Raw genomic sequence first — 13,577 nt, 5'->3', positions numbered from 1 at the left:
AAATCCATATGTAAAAATATGCATTTCACTTGTAATGTTGTGATTTCACATGAGATCCAAAGGTTTAAATATAAAATGTGATATCACGTGATAAAAGACAAGACAAGCATTAAACATACACCTGAAAAAGTTCATATTGGCAGATGAGCGGAAAGGTTTCAAAAGTGTGATTTTGGAAATAATGTGTATCCTAAAAATATAACATGAAATAAATCCCTTGTGCATTGTTAAATGTGCAATACTGTCCACTTACAGTGTGCATGTTTAGTTCAGCAGCAGCTGTCATCTATTTCTATTATTTCATTGTTGTTTGTTTGTTTTTTTTTGGGGGGGGGGGGGCAGTAAACAAAGAGGGAGCAATCAAGCAATCAAGCTCCTTCAGCTTCCTGTTAACACACACCTCTATACCCCAGTGTCAGGAACCACTACTCTGACAGCAAGACCAAGAATCCCTCTGTGGAGCTTTAGGTGGCTCTCCCTGTTATTCTGTGCATTTCGTGCCTCCCTTTGGGCCTCTACTTATCATCCAACACGGTGATTAAATGTCTAAGTCAACTGCCAGCTTTTTTCCTTTTGTGATTGCATTTTTCACATACCTCTCTCTCCAGTGTCAACAGTGTGCCACCTGTCTTGCACCCAATTACTGTATAACAGACCCCGGACACACCCTGCCCTTTTCAACTTCCCCTCCCCTCCAGTCATTACAGTAGACAGGACTGGAATGCTGTTTTTGCCAACACCCACTTTAATGCACAAGAGATGAAGTTGAACTAGGGTCTTGATTATAGTACATACACGATAAGGAGGATGGGGCATAAAGTAGCAGTGGGCTTTCTAATTAATTATTATTAATTATTAATTCTAATTAAGATTTAGCTTAAGCTTGAAGCTTTAATACTTTATTGGTGGTCCAAACTTGAGACCATTAAGTCTTTGATATAAAGGACTTTTTGTGTGCTTGAGATGACCTATGGCATCACAGAAGATAGATGCTCATTTACTTAGTTTGGAGGTGGAGAAATATATATCTTTTTTGTTTAAGCAACATACCAGGATTACTATTTCTGCACCACTACATTGTGATTTTTTTTTCTTAATTTACCTATTTGTGGAAAAGGCACTGGCTACCAATCATAGGAGACAAGCTAAATAATATTTAAATTAAAAAAGATCACCTCCAGCAGTGTGCCATGTTGGCCAATGAAAGAGTAAAACCTGTGTGAGCAAACTCAAGCGTTAAATCATAGTAGTTTCCTATTAATTCCACAGAGCTAAGGATGCTGTGTGGTTGCAATGCCATACAAATCTTACTCTTTACTGGATCATTTTTTCAGAAGTGAAGTATAATGTCCCAAAGTGAGAAGTTTACAGCTATTTTTCAAATATAGCATAAATCTGAAAACTGAAGTGTAGTTGGGCACTGCACCAGCTGCACACAGAAACACATTCATAAGACGTTTGCTGTGCATTCCATATGTATCATGTTCAGGGATTTGTGGAGAAAGTGAAAACACGTGCATGTAAGGCCTGTTACATCAGGTGGTCATTTAAGAATGATGTTTGGGGCACTGAGATGTAGTTGAGAGCACTGCCGGTGCCGCTCTGGGAGTCAGTATGGTGGTGGTCTTGATGTTGTTTTTAGCACACATGATCGAAAAACTGTAGCACTGCTCTTGAGCTGTGGTTTGGAGGAATGTTAAGAAAGAAGCATCTCTACTGTACTGCATGCCCAGGGCCAGTAAATCACCATGTTCCTCTGAGCCTCAAACTGTGCAGAGGGGTGTGAATGAGCTCTTTGATAATGTTCTCAGCAGTGAGAGTGAGGCTGGCACTGATTAAGGGGGTGATCTGGAGGGGTCTGGTGAAGTCTTGGTACTAACTGCAGCTCTTTGTGAGGTCGAAGGGTCTCTGCTGACCATGATTAGAGCTGTGAGCGTGCATATATGACCTCTTGACCCTCAGAGGAAAAGTGAAAGAAAGAATTTGGTTGATGATGTTGCAGTCTGAGAGTCAGCAGAAAGTGGACCATTTGGCAGCCAGAAAAAATGTCACTCTCAAAGATTTTAGGGAAAGGTATTCTCAACAAGAAGGATTGACATTTAAGCAATTATATCCTTTCTGTGATGCAGCCACTCTGCTCAAGTAGTCATCTATACTCATGAGACAAATGCACAAAACCTACATTAAGCTTTGCTCACGTATCCTCAGCCACATACTTCCATCTATTGGACAGACACACAAAGAGTTGCTTACTCTTACAGAAACCAAGGAAACTGAGTCAATTCACTCATCCACAAAACACATACTAGGTAGCAAAGTATAGGTTCAAAAATTTACTAGAGAATTATTTTTTATTGTATGTAATTTGTTGCTAACTGAGAAGTTACTTAGGAATGCCTGTGTAGCTGCTTATTCATGTAATTGCCCATACATCAATTGTCTATTATCAATTATCCTTCCAGGGTCAGGGGTCTAGAGGACAGACAACATCGAGCTTGACCAGGGTCAAGTACAGTGGGTTTGTACAATCGTGCAATCCACCAATCATTTGGCAGCATTGTAATGCATAACATCATGCAGCTACAGGTCAGTTCATGTTTACATCAAACATTAGAATAAGAAAATAAAAATGATCTCACTGACTTGATTGTGAATTGATTGTTGGTTCCAGACAGGTTGGGTTGAGTATTTCTAAAACTGCTGAACTAGTGATATTCCCATACAGTCTCTAGAGTTTTGTCAGAGTGGTGCAGAAAAAAACATGTAATGAGCTGAAGTCTTACGGACATAAACACCTGAGGTTAGAGGAGAAGGGCCAAACTTGTTCAGGCTGACAGAAAGGCTATGGTAACACGGACAACCATGCTTTACAACTGGTTCTGACCCTACCATCTGTGTGTCTCCCATATGACATGAATCAAGGGGCCCACTGCCACCTGTTCAGCCTGCTGCTGGTGGTGTAATGGCGTGCAAAGTATTTTCATGGCAGACCTTCAACAGGTTAATGCCAGTCAGTCGTGATTTGAAGGCCACAGCTTATCTGAGCATTGTCGCTCATCATGTGCATCCCTTTATGGCCACAATTTACCAATCATCTAATGGCTACTTCTAACATGAAAATGCATCATGTGACAAAGCAAAAGTCATCTCAGACTGGCTTAATAAACATGACAGTGTACAACAGTGGCCTCCACTATTAGCACATCTGAATAAAATACATTACTTATACTTTAAAATACATTACGTGAAGTATGAATGTCTACCTGACAAATCTGCAGAAATGATTTGATGCAACATGGACTAGAGACTGAAAGGAATATTGACTGTCTGTCTTAGTAAACCCTTTTTGATTCATAGCATTTTAGTGGAAAACAATACTGCTCTCTGGTGGGCTCAGAGAAACTGTACATCACAAAAGTTTAACATTGAGATATACACTGAAGGTATGCAGTACTACATTTATCCACCAGAGTATCCTACATGTCAAGATTTACCCACATTTAAGAGCCATGTCCTCATCTTGCCTCAGAAAACTGACACTAACTTGTAAATGAAAGATAAAACAGCTCATAAAATAAAGGCTCCCGCTGGTGCTGATAAATTAGGGCAGTAGTCATCAGTTAGATTCCTTTTCTCCTTTGGTGAATGTCTCCAATAAACTCCATAGACAGCATGCTAGAATATGATAAATACATTACATAAAAATGTCACGAAACAAAGGGTATGAATTTATTTGAGAATGGAGTTAACAAATCCCAACTCGCTAAGATTAGGTTAGGGACGCAACTCTTAAATCATCATAAGACTGACTCCATTACAATCCTCTCAAAAGACTTCCAAGTTGATAACATTAAAGCTGGTTTTACTGTTAATTGTGCTGCTATCTATCCAGGTGCAAAATTACTTTGACTAATTCAATACATAAACACTTAAGCAGGTTCTAAAGATGTGATCCCTGCATTGCAGTGCTAACAGAGAGCAAGAAGGAAGGTTGTACAAAATTTCACCTCAAAATAGTGGGGGAGTTTGTCCTAATTTAAATGATCAAATGTCACTGTCTGCATCTCTGTATGTCCTGTGTGCACTGTGGCTTTGCTGTGCATCAGATTCAGTTTAAATGGATTGAAATGTTTCTAGTTTGTAAAAAATGAGCTGTGGAACAAAAAGCATCTGCTTTTTAATTAAGTTCTCTAATCAAATCTTTAAAAATACAAGGGACAAGCACTTTACTGCAGACAAGACACATCTATACCAATTTGCTCTAGGAAATTTCACTTTTCCTGCTTCCAACAAAGTGCATCAGTCACACCAATTTAGCACGGGCCTGTGCTGCTGTTAATTTTTTCTATCAACATTTATATTCATTTAGATGGTGTCTAAATGCTAATGAATGTGTTTCGAATATGCAACCCTCTTCCATGACTTATAAAGACAATAGAAAAGGACTTAGTTTGGTGTGTGGGACCTTGAATATTTGGCTTTTTGTACTTTATTTCATTTTACATTTTATTAGATATTATAATGTGGCTGCATTGGAGTAGATTCTGTCTTGTCTTGAACAAATGCAGAATGAGTAAAGATGACTTTGAATCAAATTTGCTTTAATACTGTTACAAAAGCCTCAAATAAATACATAAGAAAAAATATGATTAGTCTAATTATATACAAATAATTAAATAATGTATATAATTTGACAATATGGTATAAAATGTATGCATAAAGTGCAGTTAAAAGGTCATGTTAACCCACATTTTGGTCATACTGTCACTGTGAACTGTCATTAGCTACATGTTTAATGGCAGGTAAACCTCATGTCCACACTGATTTTCTATTTTGACTTTGATTTATAATCTCACATTTTTCAACTCTAACCAACAATCAAAAATAATTTAATAAGCTAACAGCACTGGATGAGATGCTACAAGTTCATAGATGATCATATTATCTCACAGATATTAGCAATAAACTCATTAGCTGCCTAATGATATGAACCAAAGTTTTATTCATTACTTCATTAAGAAACTACTGTGCTTTATTACAAAGAGAAAGAAAGCAATTAAAGTAATAGAACATAATTCTTTTGCATTGTTAACTTTTGCACTGGCACTCTTTTCATCTTGCATCCAGCTGCACAATGGCTGTCTCACAGGATTTCTTGGGGCTCTAAAACTAGAGAGGGATTTCAGTAAATGAGCCCGGCTGACCATTTGGGTAATGGAGTAAAACTGCAGGCAGTGTTGTGCTATTGCTTTACAGAAATACATAAGTATGTAATTTTCTCTCAATTGACCCCATATCGCATTTATGATCTTTCTGAAGTCTATTTGGCTGTTGAGTAAAAAGTCAACACTTTCCAGCCCAACTAAAGGTAACTATAATAATCCCAGAAGTAGTGTAATTGTTCTTTCAAATTAAGAAATGACAAACAAAAGCATTGAAGTCACTAAATATTGTACAGTAAATACGATGCATTTTGTTTTCAGGGCGTTTTCCTGGTCAATTTTAAAATATCAGTACATCGTAAATACGTTTATAAAAACTATTTGGTTAAATTTCTAAATTGGCGTTTGTCTGTAGGATGGCGTAGTTCTTTTATTGTGAAAGCAACAGCCGGAAACTTTCGTGAGGGTTGTAGTTAACTTGACACTGGTCCTGAATCAGCGTCCAGGAGGCAGGATTAGGATGAAGATTGTAGGAGTCACATGGACTCACATTTCTAAATCAGTGTAGTTGTAATACTCTCAGACTCGGTGGGAAGGTGTCTCACACTCTGGACTAACTTCCAGTTTTAGTTTTATTTCACTTTTGAAATTATCTTAATTTTGGTAGTTTTCATCGGTGTTTTTGTTTTTTTGTAACATTTCGGGGATCCAACACTTTCAACCAAGCATGCTGCACATTTGAAACTTTCAAAACTGAGCTTTGCTGTGTGATGCTAAACTTTGGACTACCGAGGGAATAAAGTCACAATGACTGAGGAGAGCAGGACTGAGCACAGAGCCGAAAGCGGGAAAGACTTGGAGAAACAACTCCGGTTGCGGGTGTGCGTCTTAAATGAGCTGCTAAAGACTGAACGGGACTATGTCGGGACGCTAGAGTTTCTCTCGGTAAGTTTGACACCGATTTTAACCAGAGGCAGCACAGAAGTTGCACATTTTACTCCAGAAAAAAAGGGCGTCAAAGCGCAGGAAGAAAGAAAACAGCCAGTCTGTTTAGTATGCATGGTGCATCGGCCACCAAAGCCTCAACTCGTCCACTTATACTTTAAAAACCTGTGCACACCCCCCCCACCACCCCCTGCATGCTGCCTTTGGGATGTCCAACACAGGAACCAGCTTCTTACACTGTCACTTGCAATCCCGTGTGAACCACTCATGGAGACATTAACTTTTCAAATTGCAAGTGTGAAATTGGCAGAGCAGACATAAAGGGCCATTTCCAGCTCTAGTTCCTGCACAGTCAGTGTGATGTTTAATCCTCTTCAGGTCTCACACTGGTCTGCCTGCAAAGAGCTGATCAGAAAGACGTTTTTCTTCTTGCCCTTGGTTACTGCAACATGGGAACGATGTACCCTCAGCTTAGTTTGTATTGCATAACAAAAGTTGACATTGATAAAAGCTGATAATTAATATGAATCTTGTGATCATAAACATCTTTGCAGTACAACCTGTGGTTTTGGATGACTTCCATACGCTCTCAGAAGTTTTAGCTTGGGACGCTGGGTCCAGGGGGCCAATGTGTAACGTGTTGGTGGGAGCACTGTTTCCCAGACCACATGTATAAATGTGTACATCCTCCTCTCTCTGTGCAGATGTTTCCAATGGAGGACGGAGGGACCAATAAGGGAAGGGAGCTAAATTTGGCATTTCGTAGAAGTAGCATCATTTCTACAGGGGTTGCATGAGGGGTTGTATCCTCTGTCCCAGTGAAGGGGGGTGTGGGGAATTCAGTCACCCATCCTTTATCTCTGCTGTAGTGCTGGGACTGGAATTCATTTCAGAAGTGAGTGGTCTTTACAAGGCAACTTTGTTCTGGTAGGGAATGTGATGGAAGCATTATCCTGAGGTCTGACAGAGATAGATTGCTTTTTGTTGATTTAGCTGCTTATTGAAGCTGATAGAGGAGGATGATGATAAAGAAGCTAGAAAGTGAGCGGAAAATACAGCTTTCTATTGTCTTATTGTCTGGCCAGTCCTGGGGAGCATTGTGGTTGATAGTTTGGATGATCAAAGACAGCACTACTGGGGAAAGGGTTCATATTATAGACTTTCATCTGATCAAACACATACTTGTCTCTCTTGCTTAATTTACTGTCACATTATAACCGGTTACAAACCACACAACTTTCTGTGTCTGGAGGTCAGAAAGGAGGACAACCCTGCCCCCCTCTATGCGACTCCCTGGTGGGATAATCCAGGGAACTCAGCGGGCAGGCATAGGGGTAGATGGGATATTGCCAGGAGGGTGAAGGGTGCGGGGGGGTGGGCTGGGCTTGGTGCCTTCTTTTGTAAACCATATTTCCTGGAGGAGGAATTCCGTTGAGGTTAGGAAATGCTGGGGAACAATGAGGTTTCAGGTAGTGGCCAGTGTTGAACTGCAGAGTGGAGATTGTTGCTGCTGATCTGTGCGACCCAGACACTATGCACCTCTTACATATTTTACGGTTAAGGTAGTGGAAAACAACTCAAGTGATTAGAACATTTTGTCACAGGACAGCCTGAGCCTTTGTGGGAAAATATGTAGACTGCATGCTGAAGGTGTCAGCACTGGGAAGTCTAAATTTGACTTTACGGAGGTTAAAGGATCACGTTTTATACTCTGTTAGTGAAACTTACATAGTAGTTTCACAGTGATTGGGGGGTGGGGGGTTGTCTGACATTTCTCAGGCCTGTCTTACATAATGAACAATTATAGCTGGAGTATGGCTGGATATAGTGGGTGGTGGTGGACACTGGTGTTTATCTTGGACAACTATGAGACAGTAAAATGTCAGTCATTCATAGAAAATGCAGCAGTGAGAGGACCAAATCCAGGCATAATGTAAATTCTCACTCGAATGAGCTCATTGCATTTCTATAGTTTGTTTAGTCACACAAATGAAATATGTTGAAGGTCTCTGAAAGGCAGTATTTGTCAAGGGTTGAAATTCATCTTTAGTTTATTTAAAATACAGCAGTAAAGGAATGTCCTTGTTAGATTTCCTGGACTTTATGTGGGAAATTTTGTTGGTGAGCAGACACAGTGGTTGTCAGTAGCCTCTTTTCTGCGATAATAGACGCAGGAAGTGGGAAAACAAATGTAATGGAGAAAGCAGCTGTTAAGAAAGAACATTTACTCTTGGAAACCCAGGTGTTCAAGTCACCCTGTGTTTTTTTGTGTTTGCACATAGATGTTCCACATCTCGCTCTCACAGGGTTTGGATTTGTTTATATCTTGGCTGGGATGGTCATATTGGCCCCGGCTGCTCTTTTTTACTTATAACCTATGACCATTGAGCATTCCTGGAGGAGGGTCAGGTCAGGGTGGCATGACGAGAGAGCTCATATTCTCTGAACAGACAGCTGCTGACTTTGAAGGTCATGACCTCTTGTTCCTACCGCTTTCCTGTCTGTTAATCTGTAGACTTCATTCCAACATCCAGCTCCCTCAGTGCATCCTAGTTTGATAAAAACACATAATAAACATGTGTAAACACAAAAAAATAAAGAAACATGCTTCAAATCAGAAAACGCAGAAGCACAAACAATGAAGAGCTGGTATGACGAAAAAAAGAAGGATTAATCGGATGGTGGAAGTCTTCTTTTAAATTATTAAAAAGAAAAGTAATCTTCTGACTTAAGTTTAAGCAGTTTTATGTTTGGGTGATGTCACACCCAATCATAAAACTGGATAGATGGATACAGCTCTGAATGGATGAAATATTGGAAAGAAATCCAGATTTGTTGCTTATTACCTGATAGCATCCTATCTAAGTGATTGTTAGATGTTTTATGCATTTATTTAGAAACGTGGTGGTGATAGTTTTATTCCTTCTAAATTTGCTTTATGTTAACGTGCGCTGCAGATGTAAACTATTGTATGTTCGCTGCAGTTGAGCACAGCAAACACGCAACAGCAAAAGTGCACTGACTGTAGTGTAAACTTCAAACAGAAAACGGTTGTACAGAATTTGAAAATAAGAAAGCCAGTTTGTGAAAGGTCTTAATTTTGTTTGATTACTAAATAATTCAACTCATTGAATTATATAGCATCATTCCTTTGCATTGTCTAATCACATTGTATTGCATGTACCTTTGATGTTTTGACACTATATAGAGATACGCATCATATCAGCCTCACCCTATTACTTACATATTTTAAAGGAATAGTTTGACATTTTGTCAAAAACACTAATTTGGTTTGATGATTAATGAGGAAACTAATATGGGCTGCCATAAAGCCAAGCTAACTCATCATTGTCTGTAGCTTCATATTTCCCATAAACTGCTGTATCAGTCTTGTCATCTTAGTCTCACAGTAAAGGAAATTAGCACATTTCCCAAAGTATCTACTTATTGCTCTAAACTCCTTAGAAAAAAAGATTGCTTAATGGGATGCCCTGTTCTGCCTGAGTTGTGTGCCTTTTTTTCCTTCAAACTGCCACTGTAACTAGAAGTTGATTATTAGTTTGGGAAAAACATTTTGCTCTTCCTGCAGTCTAGTCTAGATCGACTGCATTAATCACTGGTTACTTCTTCTGGTTCATTGTGTCAGTCTTATGTCCTTTTCGCAGCTTCTTACACTGGAGAGCGTTCTTTTGCTTTTGTCTCCCAGACCATTTTTCAGGCAGGATTTCCTTCCTTCCTGGCCCTCCCTGTCTTTACATTGTGCTGCGTGTTTCCTGCTTCAATAAACACACTCTCATACAGCTGCCCACTTGCCAACGCTGAGCTCCATAGGCGATAGGACTGCAATAGAGACGTGCACACGTTTGTGCAAATAATAATAATGATGATGATGATATCATATATGGTGTATGTGATAGAAATATATCAGGTTATTGCCTGTAAACATTGAAGTATCCCATCAACTGTATGATGAAGTTGTCTCTGCAGTTACAGTTTGCATGCTTCCTCTGTGACTTATGTTCAGATATGTCATTCATGCTTTTGTCCATCCCGCCTTTCTGAGCTTAGAATCTATAAACATCCAAGGCTGGAACTCAGACATGAAGGGAAATTCCACTTCACTGCAAATTATTTAATTAAGCACTTAGTGGGATTAGCTATAGAAACTATAAGAGTTACACAATTGCCTCTCTGTCTCTAAGCATGTGCTGTCCACTGACATCCTTGTCATTCTTTCCTTTATGTCCATGGCATAGCACTAATGATTAGGCTTTGAGGAACAGACAATGAGTAATCCTCTACGCTCCACTTTTAAATCTTTTACTGGTCTTTCACATTCTTCATGGCCTAAAATCATGGTATGTGTGAAGTCCACTTGGTTTCACCCATAAAGGGCAAACCTAATGACTATGAATAAGGCATAAAGTCTGACTTTCCTAATCAGACCTTAAGGTTGTAATCTTTAAAAGGATGGTTCCACCACATGATGATAAACAATGGTACTGGTATGTTTGCTAAAATCTGGAGGTCAGATGGTTTAAGCCACAACTTCACTAATTGGATCTTTTTTTCTGGCAGTATGGGGCAGCAGAACAAGCTGTGAAAACAGCATTTGTGGCAGTAATGGTAAATGCATTTTACATATCATTCTATGAAACAGCATTTTATTGCTGATGTGCGTGCACCAACCTGCAGTGTCTATTTGTTGTTTATTGTTGCTGTTCTTTCCTCTCTCCTCTATCCACTCACCCCAACCGGTCGAGGCAGATGGCCGCCCAAACTGAGCCCGGTTCTGCTGGAGGTTTTTTCTTCCATTAAAGGGAATTTTTCCTCTCCACTGTTGCCAAGTGGTTGCTCATAAGGGATTTTTTTTTTTTGTTTTTTTGTTTTTTCATTTTTTATAAAGTGTCTTGAGATGATTGTATTGTGATTTGGCACTATACAAATAAATTGAATTGAAATATCCAGCACTCACAGGGCAGCTTAAACAGTTGTTCTGATTCAGGTTTCTGATCCCCTGATAAAGTGGAAATATTCTCTCTTTACATAAAGATCCATCTGTCGAGTGTCTCTTCAGATGTTCCTCACTGACTGATGCTAAATTTAAATGTCTGATTTGGTGATGTTTTTCCTGCTAAACCCAACTACCTGGTGCCAATTGAAATAGTTGATTAGAGTAATTTTCTAGTAACTAGGGCTACACATGGACACAAAGGTTACTCAATAATTTTAAAGCAAGAAATAGAAAGTAATGGTTTTAATTTTTGCTTATTTGGAAGAGAAAGCAGGCCAGGCCAAATAATACCAGGTCTATACCACTTTGATGCAGCCCTATTGGCCTGCTCTTTGAATTTACAGAGAAAAACTAGGGGTGATGAGCATTAGGGGGTTTGTGTGGGTGGGTATGGTCGCAACAGTTGTGCGTATGGAGAGTGAGAGAGATTGAAACTGGCAGGGCAGTTGTTCAATTTTCTATTCATAATGTCCAGTGAGAGGCTGATGCTGCACGTTTCATTTTTTCTTGTCAGTCCCGCTGAGAGTGATGGTAGGGGGGCTTCTAGCAGATGTTTTGGACAGCTGAATGGAAATCTAATGAACCATCTGAGTGTGAGATAGTCATGCTTGGAAGTGTGCTGCAGATTAGGATGCTGATGATTTCGCTTAGTCATGTTACAGATCAATACAGGGTGGTGGCGTGTGGCTCTGATGGAGAAATGCCAGCTATCGGTGGGTGATATTTTGCTTGGCTGCACATGGAAACTGGGGAAGCATGGCAGGCTTGGTCTCCAAGGACTAACGCAGCAAGTGGAGGGGAGTCTCACTGCCTAATATCCAATTTCACAAGTCAAAAGATTCAAATATGCTGGAGATGACTGCCATTTATAGTGCCGTGATGGGTGAAATTGGACAGACCCACAGCCTGTCAGGTATTCAATTAAATTGACATGACCACAAACATAATTTTCTGCTTTTGTGCTTATTTCAGTCCAGTGGTAGCTGTGTGAGGAGTCAGGCGTAGTCGTTGGACACAGACATATTCATTAGATAAACTGATTTATTCCACCTGCTTATGAACGGCCTTAGGTGTCAGGGTCAGTGAAAGGACAAGAATACATCAAAGACAAGAATTTGTCTTCATGCTGTAGGAAAATAGGTCCATAAAAACACATTGCTTTATTGGTCAAATTATAAACTTATGTCCCTGTTATCTTATATTTTTCACAAAGCAAGCATATCCTAAAACAGTACGCTCTTGAATGATTTTCCAAGAGTGCCTATTGTTTATGTTGTCTACTTCTAAAATAAATGGACTATTTTTCAGTAGACCCTGTAAAATAAGGACTTACTATGTTTTCTGTTGTTAATGGAACCCAGATACCTTGTATTGAGCTGTGGAGATGAACCTTAATAGCCACCCCCAGGATAAACATCTTAACATTCCCTTCTGTATTTATACTGTATGTTTCCTTTGTACAGGGTGGGCCATTTATATGGATACACCTTAATAAAATGGGAATGGTTGGTGATATTAACGTCCTGTTTGTGGCACATTAGTATATGTGAGGGGGCAAACTTTTCAAGATGGGTGGTGACCATGGTGGCCATTTGGAAGTCGGCCATCTTGGATCCAACTTTTATTTTTTCAATAGGAAGAGGGTCATGTGACACATCAAACTTATTGGGAATTTCACAAGAAAAACAATGGTGTGCTTGGTTTTAACGTAACTTTATTCTTTCATGAGTTATTTACAAGTTTCTGACCACTTATAAAATGTGTTCAATGTGCTGCCCATTGTGATGGATTGTCAATGCAACCCTCTTCTCCCACTCTTCACACACTGATAGCAACACCACAGGAGAAATGCCAGCACAGGCTTCCAGTGTCCGTAGTTTCAGGTGCTGCACATCTCGTATCTTCACACCATAGACAATTGCCTTCAGATGACCCCAAAGATAAAAGTCTAAGGGGGTCAGATCGGGAGACCTTGGGGGCCATTCAACTGGCCCACGACGACCAATCCACTTTTCAGGAAACTGGACTGGTCGTCGTGGGCCAGTTGAATGGCCCCCAAGGTCTCCCGAACACATTTTATAAGTGGTCAGAAACTTGTAAATAACTCATGAAAGAATAAAGTTACGTTAAAACCAAGCACCCCCTCACATATACTAATGTGCCACAAACAGGACGTTAATATCACCAACCATTCCCATTTTATTAAGGTGTATCCATATAAATGGCCCACCCTGTACATTCTCAGTAGAGACAATTCCCACAGTTTGGGAAAATTAGGCAGAGGACAAATGAGATAGGAAGCCCAGGATGACTCTTGGAGGTGTCATTAAGTTTTGTTGATGGCAGGATGGTTGTGGCCTATAGGAGAGAATGACTATAAAGAGCCTTTCTCTCTTTTTTTTCCTCTGTCCCCCAATGTACTCACAGCATTGGAGACCGACTCTATTAGTCTCTGT

General features: G+C 39.8%; 1 protein-coding gene across 3 annotated transcripts in view; it reads left to right on the top strand.

Annotated features, from left to right (window-relative positions):
- Positions 1-5,697: 5,697 nt before the first annotated feature.
- Positions 5,698-13,577, top strand: part of prex2 (phosphatidylinositol-3,4,5-trisphosphate-dependent Rac exchange factor 2) — a 77,408-nt gene continuing 69,528 nt past the window's right edge. For all 3 annotated transcript variants that reach the window (XM_026292447.1, XM_026292446.1, XM_026292445.1), the window contains exon 1: positions 5,698-6,107. In XM_026292447.1, the coding sequence (XP_026148232.1) occupies positions 5,970-6,107 (138 nt within the window). In that variant the 5' untranslated portion in view covers positions 5,698-5,969. The remainder of the gene's footprint in view (positions 6,108-13,577) is intronic.

This window comes from Mastacembelus armatus, chromosome 20, assembly GCF_900324485.2.
Source record: "Mastacembelus armatus chromosome 20, fMasArm1.2, whole genome shotgun sequence".
Lineage (NCBI taxonomy): Eukaryota > Metazoa > Chordata > Actinopteri > Synbranchiformes > Mastacembelidae > Mastacembelus > Mastacembelus armatus.
Note: the sequence above shows the minus strand (reverse complement) of the source record. Positions and strands in the feature narration are given on the sequence as shown.